The sequence below is a fragment of the Papilio machaon genome, chromosome 19 (genome assembly GCF_912999745.1).
Source record: "Papilio machaon chromosome 19, ilPapMach1.1, whole genome shotgun sequence".
NCBI classification, from domain to species: domain Eukaryota; kingdom Metazoa; phylum Arthropoda; class Insecta; order Lepidoptera; family Papilionidae; genus Papilio; species Papilio machaon.
Window position 1 is genome coordinate 3702990 of NC_060004.1, and position 15205 is coordinate 3718194.

A 15205-nucleotide genomic window follows, 5' to 3' on the forward strand; every position below is an offset into this window, starting at 1 on the left:
AAAAATGACTTGGCAGCTACAGGTCAAAAAGGAAGAGAAGCCGTGTGATATGACATTTTTTGGTGTTGACAGGGGGGCGGCTAGTGAGTTATCATACTTTAAACTTTGTCGGTATTTTCTTTTTTTAATATAGTCTTAACGACGACGTGTTGTTGCCAACGATTTGTATTCCATTCCATTGTCTATAGATTGATGTCAAAATGTCAAACTCAAACATCAAATTTAAATGTCAATTTAATTAAAATTCTTAAATAAATATTTTTAAGCCACTGCTTGGAAATTGAATTAAATAAATATTTAAATTGTGATGATTACACCGCGAGGAGTGCAATAGTTACGAATATTATAATAATTGCATTAGGCAGAATACGCAACAAATATCTATTCTCTTATATTAGATAATGATTTTAATTTGAACATAAAACTTTAATAAATACACTACATGATAGTTTCAAGATTTCAAATACTTTTTAAAATTCCTTCCAAAAGCCATTTACATCAGTCCAGGAAGGTAAGTGCTTATTTCTAGTGTCTTCTACCCAATATGAGCTGTATTGCTTGTTGTCTTCTTTAAATGGGCTGAGAAACAAGAAGACTAGAAAAAGTATTTCCCTTATTATCCATCCCCTCCCATATCCCATAACCATCCTACAATAATTATAAATATTATTGTCATAATACGTTCTTTTTAGATGAGTGAAAAAGTATTTGTGTATGGTACACTAAAAAAGAATGAACCAAATCACCATTGGTTAACTGATCAAAAAAATGGTGTTAGCAAATTTATAGTCAATGGACAAACATGTCAGAGATATCCATTGATTATTGGAACTAAATATAATATACCTTTTGTACTATATAAACCAGGAGTTGGATATCATGTGCAAGGTTGTATATTTTATTTTAAATAAAAAAAGTCGTCTATCTTCATCATCATCTTAATCTATTTTTATCACGTCATCATGCTTTTAAATAAGACAAGTCACACATAGCCAGGCAGCCATTTTGAGGGTAGTAAAGTATCAATGTGCACTAACACATTCAATGCCACCAGATTGCCTTGTAAGTTCATTTTCACACACAAAATTGCTGTGGCAAAGAATGTGTTAAGTATAATTACTAGTTAAATATACTTTATAGGGGAGGTGTATGAGGTTGATGAAAAAATGATGAGCAATTTGGACATACTTGAAGATCACCCAAATTACTATATAAGAGAGATAGACAATATAGATATTAAAAAACCGTATGTATTTTGTTTAGTTACTAAATGGTATAATTTAGAATATAGAAGTGACCATGTAAAACCTTTTGCGATAACAATAAACATATTATTATGACTACTATTCACACCACTTCACCTTTAACTTTTTTTTTATAAACATATTATTCTTGTAACATTTAAGTTATATTTTCCAGAATCTGAGATACAATCAGTTGTGATAATGCCTCAAGCAACAAAATAATATATTAATAAGCACATATTTTTTTTTAGAGGTACAAATGAGAAAGAAATAATTAAGTGTTGGGTCTACTTTATGAAAAATTTTAAAGAGGAACTTCTATTCAATCAAATGTTTCAAAATTACTCATCAACAGGAAGTCATGGGCTACCTTACTTGGAAAGGTCAAAGAGAGAAAAAAATTATGATCACTTTTCTGCTATAAAGAAATAATTTAGAGTTTGTATTTAAAAATTTGAATATTCTTTTCTATATTGATCCAACGTCCACCTGATGGTAAGGATGACAGAAAACATTAAAATGTGTCTCAGTATGTTGTAAATAATAAATAATGATTTTAATATTTTTATATAATTATTCAATGAAACTTGTAAACTACTGCTAATAAGTAGGACACGCAAGAAAATAATCTAGTATTTTATCAAATAGTAAATATTTAACGATAGCTAAGTCTTATATTATAAGTAAACTTACCATCACTTTATCAGAAAAGTAATTGTCATTTATTTTTTCAGAAATAATGAATCAACAATTGATGATTTGAACGACGATGTAAAAGCAAAGTAAAGCAGAATTTCAATAATAAAATTCGAATTATGTAAAACTCAATTTCATGAAACTTTAAATGAAAAGGGACATTCCTATTAATTTTTAATAAAGATTATTTACATTATATCTCATTCTAGTTATAGAATTTTATTTTTTATATTTTTTACTTTCCTAGTAAGAGCCTGAGTCCATGTATGTAAACATTTGCATTAAAATACGCTTTCATATCAAAAATCACAATTCGGCTAAAAGCCTTGCAGCTAATTCAATAAAAATACTTTTGGTTTCGCTAGGAATGTTAACATTGAGTTAAAAATCGATTTTTCGAAAATCAATTTTTACAGTTGATGATAAAAATCGATTTGTCGATTAATCGATTTTTAAATAAAAAATAATCGATTTTAGTCGATTTTTATAAAAAAATTTAAAATACAGGGAAAATATAGAAATACAATATATTATTTCCTTGGCACTTATTGCAATAAAACATTTTATAAAATAAAATAAAAATTAAGTAAATGTAGTAAAACAAAACAACAAACTTATGATTTTAAAAACGAAAATATGAAACAAACAATTTCTTAAACATTCATTTAAACACTAAAAAAATATTAATAATCACAAATAAGATAAACTAGCTGTGCTAATGACTTCTTCCGCGTGAAATACTTTTTTCGGGTAGCATTTTAATTATTTAGGCTAATTATTTTACTTAACATTATAAAAATTACATCAAAACATATTAAACATACAAAACATTCTCATAAACCTTATATTTTTCCATACAAACTTTCAAGTCCTATTCCCTATTGTTATGTTGCTCCCTAGAGGGTAACTTTTACAAATTTAAAATGTCATATTTATTTATATCAAATTAACAGACTAAAAATAAGTTTCAAGCTTCTAACTATAAAATTGATCATACTTCCATATCCCCTCTTTCAATCACATGAAAATCCTTTTTTTATTATTTCATTGAATTCTATTCTATTTCTATTTAATAAGTAGCCCATGTCCTTTCTTCAGGCTCTAGATCTAGACTATCTTTGTACCAAATTTAATTTAAATCGGTTTAGTAGTTTTAGCATAAAAGCGAGACAGACAGAGTTGTTTTCTTATTTAATTTAATATTAGAAGGCATACGTATTAGAATATAAAAATATATTAAACTGACTCGTTCATTTAAAACAATTTGCAATGAACTTGTTTATCGTATCATATGTCGCAGGGCGTGAAATATCTCATCGATAGCGCTTTTAGAAAAATCGAATAAATTATATAATCGATTTTTAAAAAATCGATTTTTGTAAAAAAAATAATCGTTCCATAAAAATCGTAAAAAATCTTATAATAATCGATTTTTTCATAATCGATTATTATTTTAAAATCCCTAGGTTTAGCCTAGTTTACCTGTCAGTGTCACTTTTTGCTGTCAATGTCATCGATTCCACATGTGTTTGTAGTACTTGTTTGTGAAATGAACTAGTGTTTTATAAATTTAATTAGAATGTAAACGCGAGTTCAAGATTTGCTAAAGATTATTTATTACACATTGAATCGTTATACAATTCACCAAAAAAAGTTGTATTAAAATTCTAAGGTTTAGGTTAATAAAGATCACAATCATAGAAAGTGATTTCCTTTCAAGCATTAAGTAACTCTAAATAAATCAAATTTGTAAGGCATGGACTTTGCAAGAAAGCAGTTGGAAAAGTACGGTTGGAGTGCAGGTAATTCATGAAATATAGTTGACTATTTTTAGAATTTTCTGTTTGTTATTTCTCCCAAGTTACCCTACTTGGTAAAAATAACAAAAACATGGCGACAATACAAATTAAGCCAAAACATTAAGGTTCATAAAACCTTATGTGCCGAGACCTCGTGAATGGCCAGGGAGAAGTTAGAATTTTAATATTTAATAAATAATTGTTTTCAGGCAAAGGGCTTGGTAAGCATGAAAATGGAATTTCTGAAGCACTCAAACCAAAGCTAAAGAGGAGTGTAGCAGGAGTTGGACATGATCCGGCAGCTGACTTCACAGAGCATTGGTGGAATGATTTATACAACAAGGCTGCAAAGAACTTGGAGGTATATTAGTTCCTTTTTTGAATTTCGCTAAAAATCCTTTAAATAATATTTTCTTTGATAGCTATTTGGGAATAAAATTAAATTGTACTAATACTTAAAGAAACAAGATAACTTAAAGTAATATGACTAATTAAAATATTGCCTAATATTTTATGTAAACTATGAATTGTAATGAACATAACAAACTTACCAAATATGTATTTATTTACATATTATTATTATCTTCACATTTATTTATTTACATGTCATTAAAATGATGATGATGACTTGTTCTAAAAAATGATAATAACAAAATATATTATAAGAAAAATAGTACACCACTGGCTGTGGAATGCCACAACAAAAAATCATTTGTTAAGGCTGCAGAGACAGGAACTTTCTCACTATGTGCTTATTATCATTAAAGTTACTGACTTAAAGTATATTTTACATTATTCAAGGTTGAGAATAAAAATGGGAAAACCAGAAGAATAAAACGTAAGAATTCATCAGACTTTGAAATAACAAATAATACTTGGCAGATCAAAAAAAATAAGAAAGGTGAAAAATCTGATCAAGGGTATACTGACTTCTTTGTAAAAACAGCTATTTTGAATAATGGAGAATCGAAAGTTGAAAATGTTAAAGAATGTGATTCAGAAAATGAAAAAACTGTAAGAGATGTTTTCAAAATGACAGATGAAGAGTTATTTGCAGCTTGCGAAGGTAGAACAGCACATAAGTAAGTTATTGTTCTATTAATATATCTATTAATAATAACTATTGCGGAACAAAAAAATAGTAATATTTAACTCATATTAATAAAAAAAAATCTACTCCAAATGATAGAACCTCTTTCTCTTTAAATTTATTAATAATTAGGTATATAATAGCATATTATTAGTTACAAAATTGAGATAGTTATGCTATACTAGCTGTCCCCTGCATGTCCGTCTACCCAAAAAAACTTAATTTAGTAGTCTATGTGTTGTTCTTCCAGACTATGTTCTACATCTATACCAAATTTCAGTGAGATCCATTCAGCTGTACTGTAAATAAAAATCATTTATTTATTTTACCTTTAACTGGATGAATCAAGAGCATTAACCGCTGATAATCTAGACTAGATCTAGGGGGAAAGGTGGTCAAAAAATATTTTTTTAGGGAAAAACTGCCTAGTAGTTTTACAGTCATCTATGTGGATCTGTAGGGAGTGTAAATATTTTAGCATTTCAATGTAGTTATAAAACTATTTTATATTTTCTCCTTCTACCTTCTATGGCAATGGTGATAGTGTGTGTATAATTTGATAGTTTTTCCACATAAACAAGTATTTTAGTTTAAATTATTAAAATTAATTAAAATAAATTAATTTTACTTACTTAATTTGCAGAGGTGCACGTCATGGACTTAAAGCTCTGGGTAAATTAGCAAGAATAGAGCAACAGGAGCAACTTCTTTTAAATCAAGATAAATATAAAGGTTATTCCCACACAAAGAAAGATAAAAGTATAGACCAAGAGGTAAAGATCAATGATCAAATTGAGGAAACTAATAGTTTGGATACTGACAGTATGCCCGTAAAAAAGAAAAAGAAAAAACGGAACAAAGACATAGAAGAAAAAGAATCCCAAACAAATAGTAATGAAATTCATGCTAAAGATGATGATCAATTAGAAACATTTAAAGGTAATGAAAAAGAAATGGAAGCATCCTACCAGCCAGCTGATGATGACAATGTAGATGTTAAGAAAAAGAAAAAAAGAAAAAATTATGAAGTACAGAAAGTGGTGCAATCAAAAAAAGAGAAAGACGATGATGATGATGATGATGCTAGTGATGTGAGTGAGTTAACTTTAGATGATTTGTTTCCAGACCGTGATGATTTAGATTCTGAATCTATTACAAAGTCTAAAAAGAAGAAAAGAAAAAAGCAAAAATAAAAGTTGTTAAAATATGATTTTTACTGATTTTTTTTCCATTCCTTAAATAGTAACCAAAATAAAATCACACAGAGAGAATGTTGATTGAAAACTTTTTTTTATCCTCACTAAACTAAGAACAAGATTAATGTTATTGAAGAACTGTTCATCATGTATTATTTTATTAATTCCTCTCAACTAAATGATATAAATTTTATAGCTTCAATTTTTTAAATACATAGCGCAACTGATTACATAATAAATCCATTGTTGTACTACTACTGGTATACTTCCATTACGTACTATATTTGCAATACGCTTCAAATCAGAATGTGTGTTTCACGCTTTATTGCGATTTCAAAAGCTCACTATACGCCCCCATCGTTTTTTCTAAATACCGGTTTAGAATTAAAATAATTGTTGCTTTTTTAATTGATTTGCAAAACCGGTAAGTCCGAAGAACTGTATGTACCTCTTCGACACTGTCCAGGGGTCGTACCCGGGCGTGCAAAGCGGGCACTGTACGTAGGTGGCAAATTGAGCGTTATTAAAGATAATCAAGTAATTCTCATAATGTACGTGTATGAAAATAAGTAACATAAAAAACCGACCGAATGATGTATTGGAATTTTTATTGCTCTCGACGCTAATCGGTATTGCACGCGGGCGACAAAACAGCTAGCGATAGGCCTGACTCTGACTTAAATCATACTTTGGGAAATCACCTGATCTAGACCCTATTGGGCGGTACTGAGTTTTCATATCCGCGAAAACCGAAAAACGACGTGCGAAAACGAGTCCATTTGTAAAATAATCTCAGTCTGTCCCAGTTAGACGCAACAATATATTTTATTGAAGTTCCTCTATATCCATCGGTGCTGGTCTAATTAAGTTTGTGAACAAACTGGGCCGTCCCCTACACGTGTAAATCATTGTAGGCGACGCGCTCGCGCCGCATACCGAAGCAATTTAGAAGCGCCAGGGTTGAAAGTTCGCATTCCCCAGTCAAATATGCGGAAACAAGTCCCAGCGCCGACTTGTCAAATATTTAACTTTTTATACACCTTTTAAAATTTATCGCCGGAAACAATATCGAAGAACAAAAATGTATTATTTTTGTAATATATAATTATAAAATTTTCTTTTTTTATCAACTAATTATAAACATTTCGAAGCCTTCAATCAAATGGAGTAAACTAAATTAGTGACATAAGAAAAAAAGGCATAACTAAAAGACTACCTAATCCGAAAGAACGAAGATGCCCATTGTGGTTGTATGTAAGAGAGACTAGGAGATGGTTACGACCCTTAACATGGACGAATTCGTTTATGTCTTTAAATGTCACACTTGGAATATTCTTCTTGCCTTAAAACATGGTTTTATCTAAACAACTATCGATTATCCGTCGGTTCTTGGATCGAAATCTCTGTACAATACATATCGTGATCCTTGACAAAACAGAGGTAACAATATCTTTTTTAACGGTGAATTTGGTCTCAGAAACCCACGGTCATTGTAATAAAGATAATCTTTATAACTTTTTAATAAGTTCAGTTAGCGAATGGTAGCTTAACAGAGCGATCGTTATAAGTCAATGTCAACAAAAAAATTAAGAAAAAAAAAGAAGCGCCACAGAGCGCGCCTAATTATGACAAAATATGTCGGTTATTTGAAGGGGCAACAGGGCCGTGTTTTTTGTTTTTAATTTATTGCTTTTAATATGAGGAACATTAGTTTCGGCTCTATTAAATCTTGGCACTGTCTTATGTTGGCAAGACAAGATTGCTGTTTCTAGTTTAACATATTAATTATCTGCATACCTAACAATAGTATACCTTTATAAAGAGCAGTGAAATTTTTACATCGCCACCGTAACTTTATTTTCCCTTTTAATTGCAATGGTAATGGTAGGTAAGTCAGGAAATATTATTTTAACCTACAACAAAAAAATCTTAAAGTTATGAACATAGAATCATTACGTTTCTCGGGAGTAGGTATCTACTTGTAGGATACTAGGTACTTATCGTTTAGAAACAAAACAAATGCACACCTAATGTCAACTATTAGGTGCCACTGGTGATTACACCATAACATTGATAAGCCTAATAAAACCTACCTTATCGTATAAATTGTATTTAAAAATCTTGCGACGGTAGGTAAACGTTAGGTACTAAATTATTCTCAATAAAATGTACCTACGTGTAAGCTACGAATCATTCTTGAATTTGAAATAGTGCTCAATTTTTGGATCATTAATCTGGTGCAAATTGCTCGTATTTTAAACATGATGTGATAGTTTTAAGCCCAATTACTATGTAAGTGATTACCGCGACAATAATTATCAATAAATAACGATCTTTCCGCTATAAATAACGTCTTGCTGGGATGCTGTGAGCCGCCCCGCATACGTGACGCGTCCAATTACACCGACTAACTAAATAATTATCACAATTAATGAAGATGCGCATATCTCAAGCGGCTCCTTAAATAAATACCAATTTGATGTACGGGGAGACGTGCGCAGGCGCATCCGTGCCTGTACAGAAACGCCCACCGCGCCCTGATTGGTTTATTGCTAATTATATCACACTACTGTCTTCGAGAGCTATTTGCATCGTTTAAGGAGCAATGTTCGATTTTGAACTTTAAACGAACCTAATAGAAGTTAATATACATCGTAAAGCTACTAAAAGTGGCATACAATATTGTCATCCACAAAGACGCCCATTAGTCGAGGTTTTCCATCTTAATTTCGATCGATGGTATCCCAGCCGGACGATAAATCTTACAATTTTAAATGATTTTGAACCCTATATTCTAAACAATAAGGGGGGCACAATTAACAGCACATCGTCGGCTGTGCTTTTCAGAAGAGGCAGTTAACATTCTCGACTCGCAGTCGTTTCAGTGATCCAATTTGACAAAAACGCGTCGTTAGAGTTTCGAATTGGTTTAAATTATTATCGTGTGTGAGTTACCCGACACTAAATCAGACATGGAGGAGAAAAAGTGTTTTGGATTCTGAAGATTTAAAATGTTCCTCGACACTACGCGGTACGGACGCAGGAGCATGTAAGACGTGAGAATAAAGTTAAGCGATGTCTTCCGAAATAAGTGATGCAATGGAAGTAGAAGAAATTAAGACACCAGATCCTAAAATAGAAAAAGCGGAAACTAAACTTACATTTTCGATTGACAATTTACTGGCTGATAAATTTGAAAAGCGCATTGAAGAAGATAGAAAAAAATCGGAAGAAGAAGTTAGTAGCGGCGCGTGCGAAAACGAATCAGTGATTTTTTATAAAGATTTGTGTAATCGAGAACAGACTTATGATTCAGAAGACGAGGACAAAGCTAGCGATAGTTCTGAGCAGGTAGACGTGGAAAGTTCGACCGCAGGCGACTGTCTAGACTTCGCGGATGTCAAGTCTCCTGATTATCAACAACCAGGTTAGTTTAAACCTAATTATAAGCAATACGTTTACTAAAGATTTAATTGTCGAACGGTTCGCCAGTTAAATATTAGTCAAAATGTATTCTAGGTATGCCGACTCTAAATGTCATTCATCTTGCAATATTTTATAGCATATAAAAGAAGTATTAGGTATTGTAAACGGAATCCCCGTTAAATTCAAACAATTAGGCGACTGGACGTGTTCATGTAAAAAATTTACTTATTACTTAGGTACTTGTTGTTATCCTTCTGCGCATCCGCAGCGATAAATTGCATTTTGTCTATTTTATTATGTAAAACCCTATAAAATCTTTAAAACTGCATCTATATTTATTGAAACACGTTATCTACTGTTTCCAATATTATCTAATTGGTAATCTAAATAAGAGTAAAATACACTGCAAAATAGAAATATTAATGAAAAAGTTTAGACCATATGTTTGTGGAAAAAAATGTTTACTATACTTAATATCTTGAATGACATGAGTAATGATTTTCATTCATCATCATTTACCTACCAACCTTTACATAATTTTTTTTAATTACATTTATGCTCTAGTGAAAATAAAAATCTAATCTAATATATAAAATTCTCGTGTCACAGTTTTCGTTCCCGTACTCCTCCGAAACGGCTTGAGAAAAATTCATGAGAATCGGTCTCATGAATTTTTCATACCGCTATTAAGTTTTTTTTTAACTGCGCGCGGACGGAGTCGCGGGCGACAGCTAGTTACTATAGATAATTTTATTTAACTACAGACATCCATGCATTTCCAATAATTCACAGAGTTTTTTAGGATTACTCCTTCCTCGCTCCAAATATAGTCATAGTTAAATTGCTTGTTTTTGTATGCCAAACAATGCTGAAGTTAGATAAAATCTAGATCATTTCCGTTTCTCGGTATTGCGCTAAATCACTCATATAAAGTTTAGCCTAGAACATCGTAGGAAAATTATTATTCGTCTCATTTATTAAATTATAGTGACGATTAAAAGAGCCTACGAGAGATATTCTATCGGGAAAGTAAGTACAAAGATCACAAAGAAATCATTGCGAGATCGTGCGATTTCGCCGACCCTAAGGTAGAATGACAGGAGAAGTATCACATAGGGGATCACCAGGGAATAATTTTTGATTGCCGTAGGTAGGTATTTTACAGAGAAAGGAAAAATACGTACGAAATTTAAACCATAACGCTGTTCTAATATTTTCATTGAGTCTAGTATCTTCCTGTCTAGTAAATTTTCTTCTTGAAAATAGGATAATATGGAACAGGACTTAAAATTTCCATTAATATATTAAGTGCTATCTGTAATTAATTGGTTGCAGATCCGCCTACCTTCAAAAGGATAAATAGAGATTATAAACACATAAAGTAATATATTTCCTCTTTATTCCCACTAATCCACCTTCCTTCCCTTCCTTTCTTTATAAGGACAAGTAGTGAGTCTAGGACTTTGCTTAATGCTTTCACTTCATTCTAGTTATCTGTGATGAAGTATTGCACCGGTCAAGAGGGCGAGTCACTTACGCAGCAGTTATTGCTGCTGCGGACTCTACCACTGTCACGAGTCATTTAGACTTGTTTCCATTTGATTATTCCGATAGCCTAAGCCTTCAAACTAACATATTTATAATCTACTAGCTTTTACCCGCGACTCTGTCCGCGCGGAATAAAAAAATAGAAAACGGTGTAAAAATTATCCTATGTCCGTTTCCTATTTCTAAGCCCACCACTTTTCAATCAAACCGATTCAGCTGTTCTTGAGTTATAAATAGTGTAACTAACACAACTTTCTTTTATATATATAGATGTTTTGTAATCTATATATCTATGGATTTGTGAGACAGATTACTAAAATGTATAAATCTAAATACTTTTACAAAGGTAATTGTTAAATACTCGTTTAAAACTTCACTCTAAACTCTGCCTATTACAAAGAAAAAATTATTAGATAAACTGCATGTTTAATATGAAACTTCCAAGGATTAATCATTGTAAGACGAGCTGCAGTAACACGAGCAACGGTAATTAATTAAAAAAAGTGTAACTTCGCGCCTTCACGAGCCATTTGACATTATACGCCATGCCTCTGCCTCTGCTCGTCATGTGTATTTTTGGCGCCAATTAACTGTTATTTGAGTTGTAAGTCTTTTAGCGCACAACAAAAATAATATTTGATTTTTAAAAGTTCCCGGGCCAAAGCTATACATTTTTGATTAATGTGTGTTACTAGACCAGCGTTTCTCAAAGTATGCTCCCCAGAGCCCCAGGGCTTATGCAGTGCACTTTGAGAAGCCTTTCTGGTGGTCAACGAAACATAATTTCAGATCAGATCAAATTTACGTATCTATAATAAGTTAAGACATGAGCTCAACGAGGGGCGCAAAAAAAAATTACAAATTCTAGCACCGAGAATACTCAAACCTAGAATCTAGGGTTAAGTCAAACACTTCACATCTCGAAAATGTTCAGCAGTAAAAAAAGGTTTGTGAACCGCTGGTCTAGAAAACAAATTGAAAATGGCTTCGTGTAGTGATCTCGGAATATGGATGTATAAAAACTTATCATTAAAAATTAATAGTTTGTGCATTATTAATATGCAAAAAAAATGTCGTTAAAAAGTATTTATCAAAAGTAAAATTGAATTATCCAAAGATATCTTCAAAGTATCAGCAATAATTCCTTCAAACGAACAATTGCAAAATAAAATCGCGTGCTAATTTATTTACGAGCAGTCAACGTTTAAACATCTAGGTTTTTTATGTTCATGCCGCGGGACTCAAATTAGCCGTTTGAATTGGTTCCCTGACGTCTCGTTCGTACAAACAAATAAAACAATTTATTGGACACACGCACACACGGGCGAGCCAGCAGTGCATTGATGTCTCATTTTCTAAATTCGTTCTGAAAAAGATAAATCTCTACTCCTCCCGAGTCTCGTTAGCTAAATCTTTCCCTCTTGTAATTACTCACCAAGTTGAAAAAAGGAAAATAAAGATGAAAAGAACCGTCCCGCGGCTGTTATTTAGTAAGAGGTTTGGGCTCATTAAAAAGCTGTAAAATTCTATTACCAGCGAGAGGATGGGAGGTTTTCCGAATGTGTTTATGTCGACCATTGAGATCTTCTTATACACACCGATGAAAGACATGGGCCATTCGATATTTTACTTTATTGCAGTGTAATATAGAGGTTTTAAATTTCAAAATGTTTTCTCGATGTCGGCAAGTGTAACTTTGTTAATGGAACAGAGGCGCGAAACAAAGACATCGACCGTTGACATGTGACGATATATTGACATTAATTGCTTTATACCAGTGTCGCTGGGTAGCACGGACGCGTTTTCACTCATGTTTTGTTGCTCGCTTTTACCTAACAAAGCGAATGGACTAATTTTAGTCGGTAATTAAATTAAAGTCTACATAATTGGAAGTGATGTGATAAATGGTTACAGTGGTCTGTACAGACCTAAAAAGTTTATTACTTTTAAGTTATTGTGTTGTCATAGTATAAAATATAGTAGGTATTGACAGTTGCTAGATTTGAACTACCTTCGTTTCAATTCAAACGAACAGACGATGTATAGAGAAAATGTAGTGCAGACGAAAATCTGTATCACAAATCTAAAGAATAGACTAAATCAGTGTTACGAAACACTAGAAATATTGTGCAATTTAAAAGAAATAATTATAAAATATTACTTAGATTTACGAATTCTACACTCGTATTTATAAAGTAACAAAAATTTTCAAAAAATGACATATCACATTAACAACTAACTATATATATAATATAAGCTTTTATTTTATGTAAATTCCAAGGGCTATTTTCTAACGAAACGTCACCGGTAAAAAGTTCTGAACAATAGTTAAGAACAGATTTTAAACGTATGTATAAATTTAAAAGAACACTCATTGTGACACAGAGTCTTGTAAAATTGTTATAAAGAAACTAGAACCATTCCGACACCGCGTACATCAAACGTAGCGTTTACACGACATTATAAATCGTTTACAAACGTTGAGTTGCCACAAGTATATTTTTGTAACTATTAATATTTTTCATCGTATTAAAACGTCACTTTCTTGTTTGCCAGCATTATAATCAAAGCTTCAAAAATAATTAACGGTGATTATATATAAACTTCTTGGTTTTACAAGCTCATTAGTGAGCGCCAGAGGACTACTGCTTGTACAATTTTCAAGATAGCGCCGTATCCGCTCAGGAGAATGACATGTTGATATATTACCACTAATTACTCACGGGGAAGAGGTGTTTATTGAAAATAGCTGCAAGGTGATGACATGCCATGTCCGCTCTGTTTACAGACGGGAACAAGATAATCTCATTATTTTTTCATTCAATAGATATTTAACGTATTGTAAGAAAAGAAGTTAGTTCTCATGATTGTGAAATATTTGGTTGTATATATGTATGTATATTTTTAGATTTATACATTTACACCATAAATAAGTTATTAATCAATTTAATAACTTCAGCTTTTCGCTAAAGCAATGAATAATGAAGAGTACTTCGTCAAGTTAAGAAGTTCACGTTAAAAAATTATGGAGTTCGCTTCCAATGTTATTTATATTACCTAGATTTTCATGAACAGGTAGACAATGCAATACTGTATTTAATTGACAGGACCGTCATCATCTCGTGGTAAAAGAGCTCGAACTGCATTCAGCGCTCAACAAATCAAGAGTTTGGAGGCGGAGTTCGAGAAGAATCGATATCTTTCCGTCGCGGCTAGAGGCAGGCTCGCCAGGCAATTGAGGCTCACAGAAACACAGGTAAAACGTTAACGTAATAAGGAGTGGTTTTTACATTTTACAGGCATGTACAGACAACAATAATTTCCTTATTACCACAAGAAAAGTCAGCGGCGACTCTTTGCCTATTCTGTTTCTCAATAGTCAAAGTATGTTATAGATTTAATTTGTAAATGTGTTATATTTCAGATAAAAATATGGTTTCAAAATCGACGCACAAAATGGAAGAGGAAATATACGAACGATGTTGAACTTCTCGCTCAACAGTATTATAGTAGCTTAGGTATAGTGACACCGAGACCAATGTTCGTCGGCGATCGTCTTTGGATTTTCAACTACCCAAATCGAGTGCCAACCACCCATCAACCATTTTTAAAATCATTAAATAACATCGGCAATATGAATAATAATGGTCAATTCGACAGAAATCTTTTTCGAACCATACCAAAACCCGATGTGCCGTCGTTTTTAGTACCCCCTGCGCCGGCAACTTATCCGAACGAAAGACTTTTTTTGAATATGGAACGTAATTTAAATGTAGCAAATAATCTCAAAATCCACGCGCAAAATAGATTGGTTCCGATACCCAGAGAAGCTTATAGTAATATAAGTTCGGTCCAAAGAAATATAGATGTTTATAAAAACAACATTTTGAACCACAACAATTCGCCTCAGGAAGCAAACGTTGATCATTTGAGAAGACTGGAAGAAAATTTTAGTATATAAGTTAGTGTAAGTAAATCATCAAAAAGGTACAGAAATAAAAATATAAGAAACATGAACACATACATTCTTTCTTTTTATACCGGTGTTTTGTCCTTATTTGTAACTGCAAAAAATAACTATGTTACTGAGTTAATTAATACAAAAAAAGCAGAGATATGTTCATTAAATCGAATTACAAAAAAGTTAATGTAAGTTTAAATAAAAAGAGTTGTTAATGGAGATCGAACCTAGGACCTAAATATATA

The 15205-nt window shown here is 31.9% G+C and overlaps 3 protein-coding genes across 4 annotated transcripts; all 3 read left to right on the forward strand.

Moving 5' to 3' along the window:
- Positions 1–291: 291 nt before the first annotated feature.
- Positions 292–2094, forward strand: LOC106715246 (putative gamma-glutamylcyclotransferase CG2811). Of its 2 annotated transcripts, XM_014508487.2 has the most exons (5): positions 292–511; positions 693–888; positions 1141–1246; positions 1496–1627; positions 1979–2094. In XM_014508487.2, exons 1-5 carry the CDS (start codon positions 443–445, stop codon positions 2028–2030), a joined length of 555 nt encoding a protein of 184 aa, XP_014363973.2. In that variant the 5' UTR covers positions 292–442; the 3' UTR covers positions 2031–2094. The 2 variants fall into 2 exon arrangements, with proteins under 2 accessions (XP_014363973.2, XP_045538499.1); XM_045682543.1 differs by lacking the exon at positions 1496–1627.
- A 1358-nt stretch (positions 2095–3452) lies between these two features.
- Positions 3453–6598, forward strand: LOC106715230 (G patch domain-containing protein 4). Its single transcript, XM_045682623.1, has 5 exons — positions 3453–3742; positions 3949–4100; positions 4541–4821; positions 5473–5924; positions 6492–6598. Exons 1-5 carry the CDS (start codon positions 3697–3699, stop codon positions 6596–6598), a joined length of 1038 nt encoding a protein of 345 aa, XP_045538579.1. The 5' UTR covers positions 3453–3696.
- A 2167-nt stretch (positions 6599–8765) lies between these two features.
- On the forward strand, positions 8766–15011 carry LOC106715249 (pituitary homeobox 2). Its single transcript, XM_014508490.2, has 3 exons — positions 8766–9452; positions 14107–14255; positions 14424–15011. The coding sequence occupies exons 1-3, from the start codon at positions 9101–9103 to the stop codon at positions 14958–14960; spliced, it is 1038 nt and encodes a 345-aa protein (XP_014363976.2). The 5' UTR covers positions 8766–9100; the 3' UTR covers positions 14961–15011.
- Positions 15012–15205: the final 194 nt, after the last annotated feature.

Coding starts and splice junctions, on each gene's coding strand:
- LOC106715246 (XM_014508487.2), top strand. CDS start 443: ATGATAGTTTCAAGATTTCAAATACTTTTTAAAATTCCTTCCAAAAGC. Junction 512..692: donor ATTTACATCAGTCCAGGAAG/GTAAGTGCTTAT, acceptor CGTTCTTTTTAG/ATGAGTGAAAAAGTATTTGT. Junction 889..1,140: donor AGTTGGATATCATGTGCAAG/GTTGTATATTTT, acceptor TATACTTTATAG/GGGAGGTGTATGAGGTTGAT.
- LOC106715230 (XM_045682623.1), top strand. CDS start 3,697: ATGGACTTTGCAAGAAAGCAGTTGGAAAAGTACGGTTGGAGTGCAG. Junction 4,101..4,540: donor AGGCTGCAAAGAACTTGGAG/GTATATTAGTTC, acceptor ACATTATTCAAG/GTTGAGAATAAAAATGGGAA. Junction 4,822..5,472: donor GAAGGTAGAACAGCACATAA/GTAAGTTATTGT, acceptor CTTAATTTGCAG/AGGTGCACGTCATGGACTTA.
- LOC106715249 (XM_014508490.2), top strand. CDS start 9,101: ATGTCTTCCGAAATAAGTGATGCAATGGAAGTAGAAGAAATTAAGACA. Junction 9,453..14,106: donor TCCTGATTATCAACAACCAG/GTTAGTTTAAAC, acceptor TTTAATTGACAG/GACCGTCATCATCTCGTGGT. Junction 14,256..14,423: donor TGAGGCTCACAGAAACACAG/GTAAAACGTTAA, acceptor GTTATATTTCAG/ATAAAAATATGGTTTCAAAA.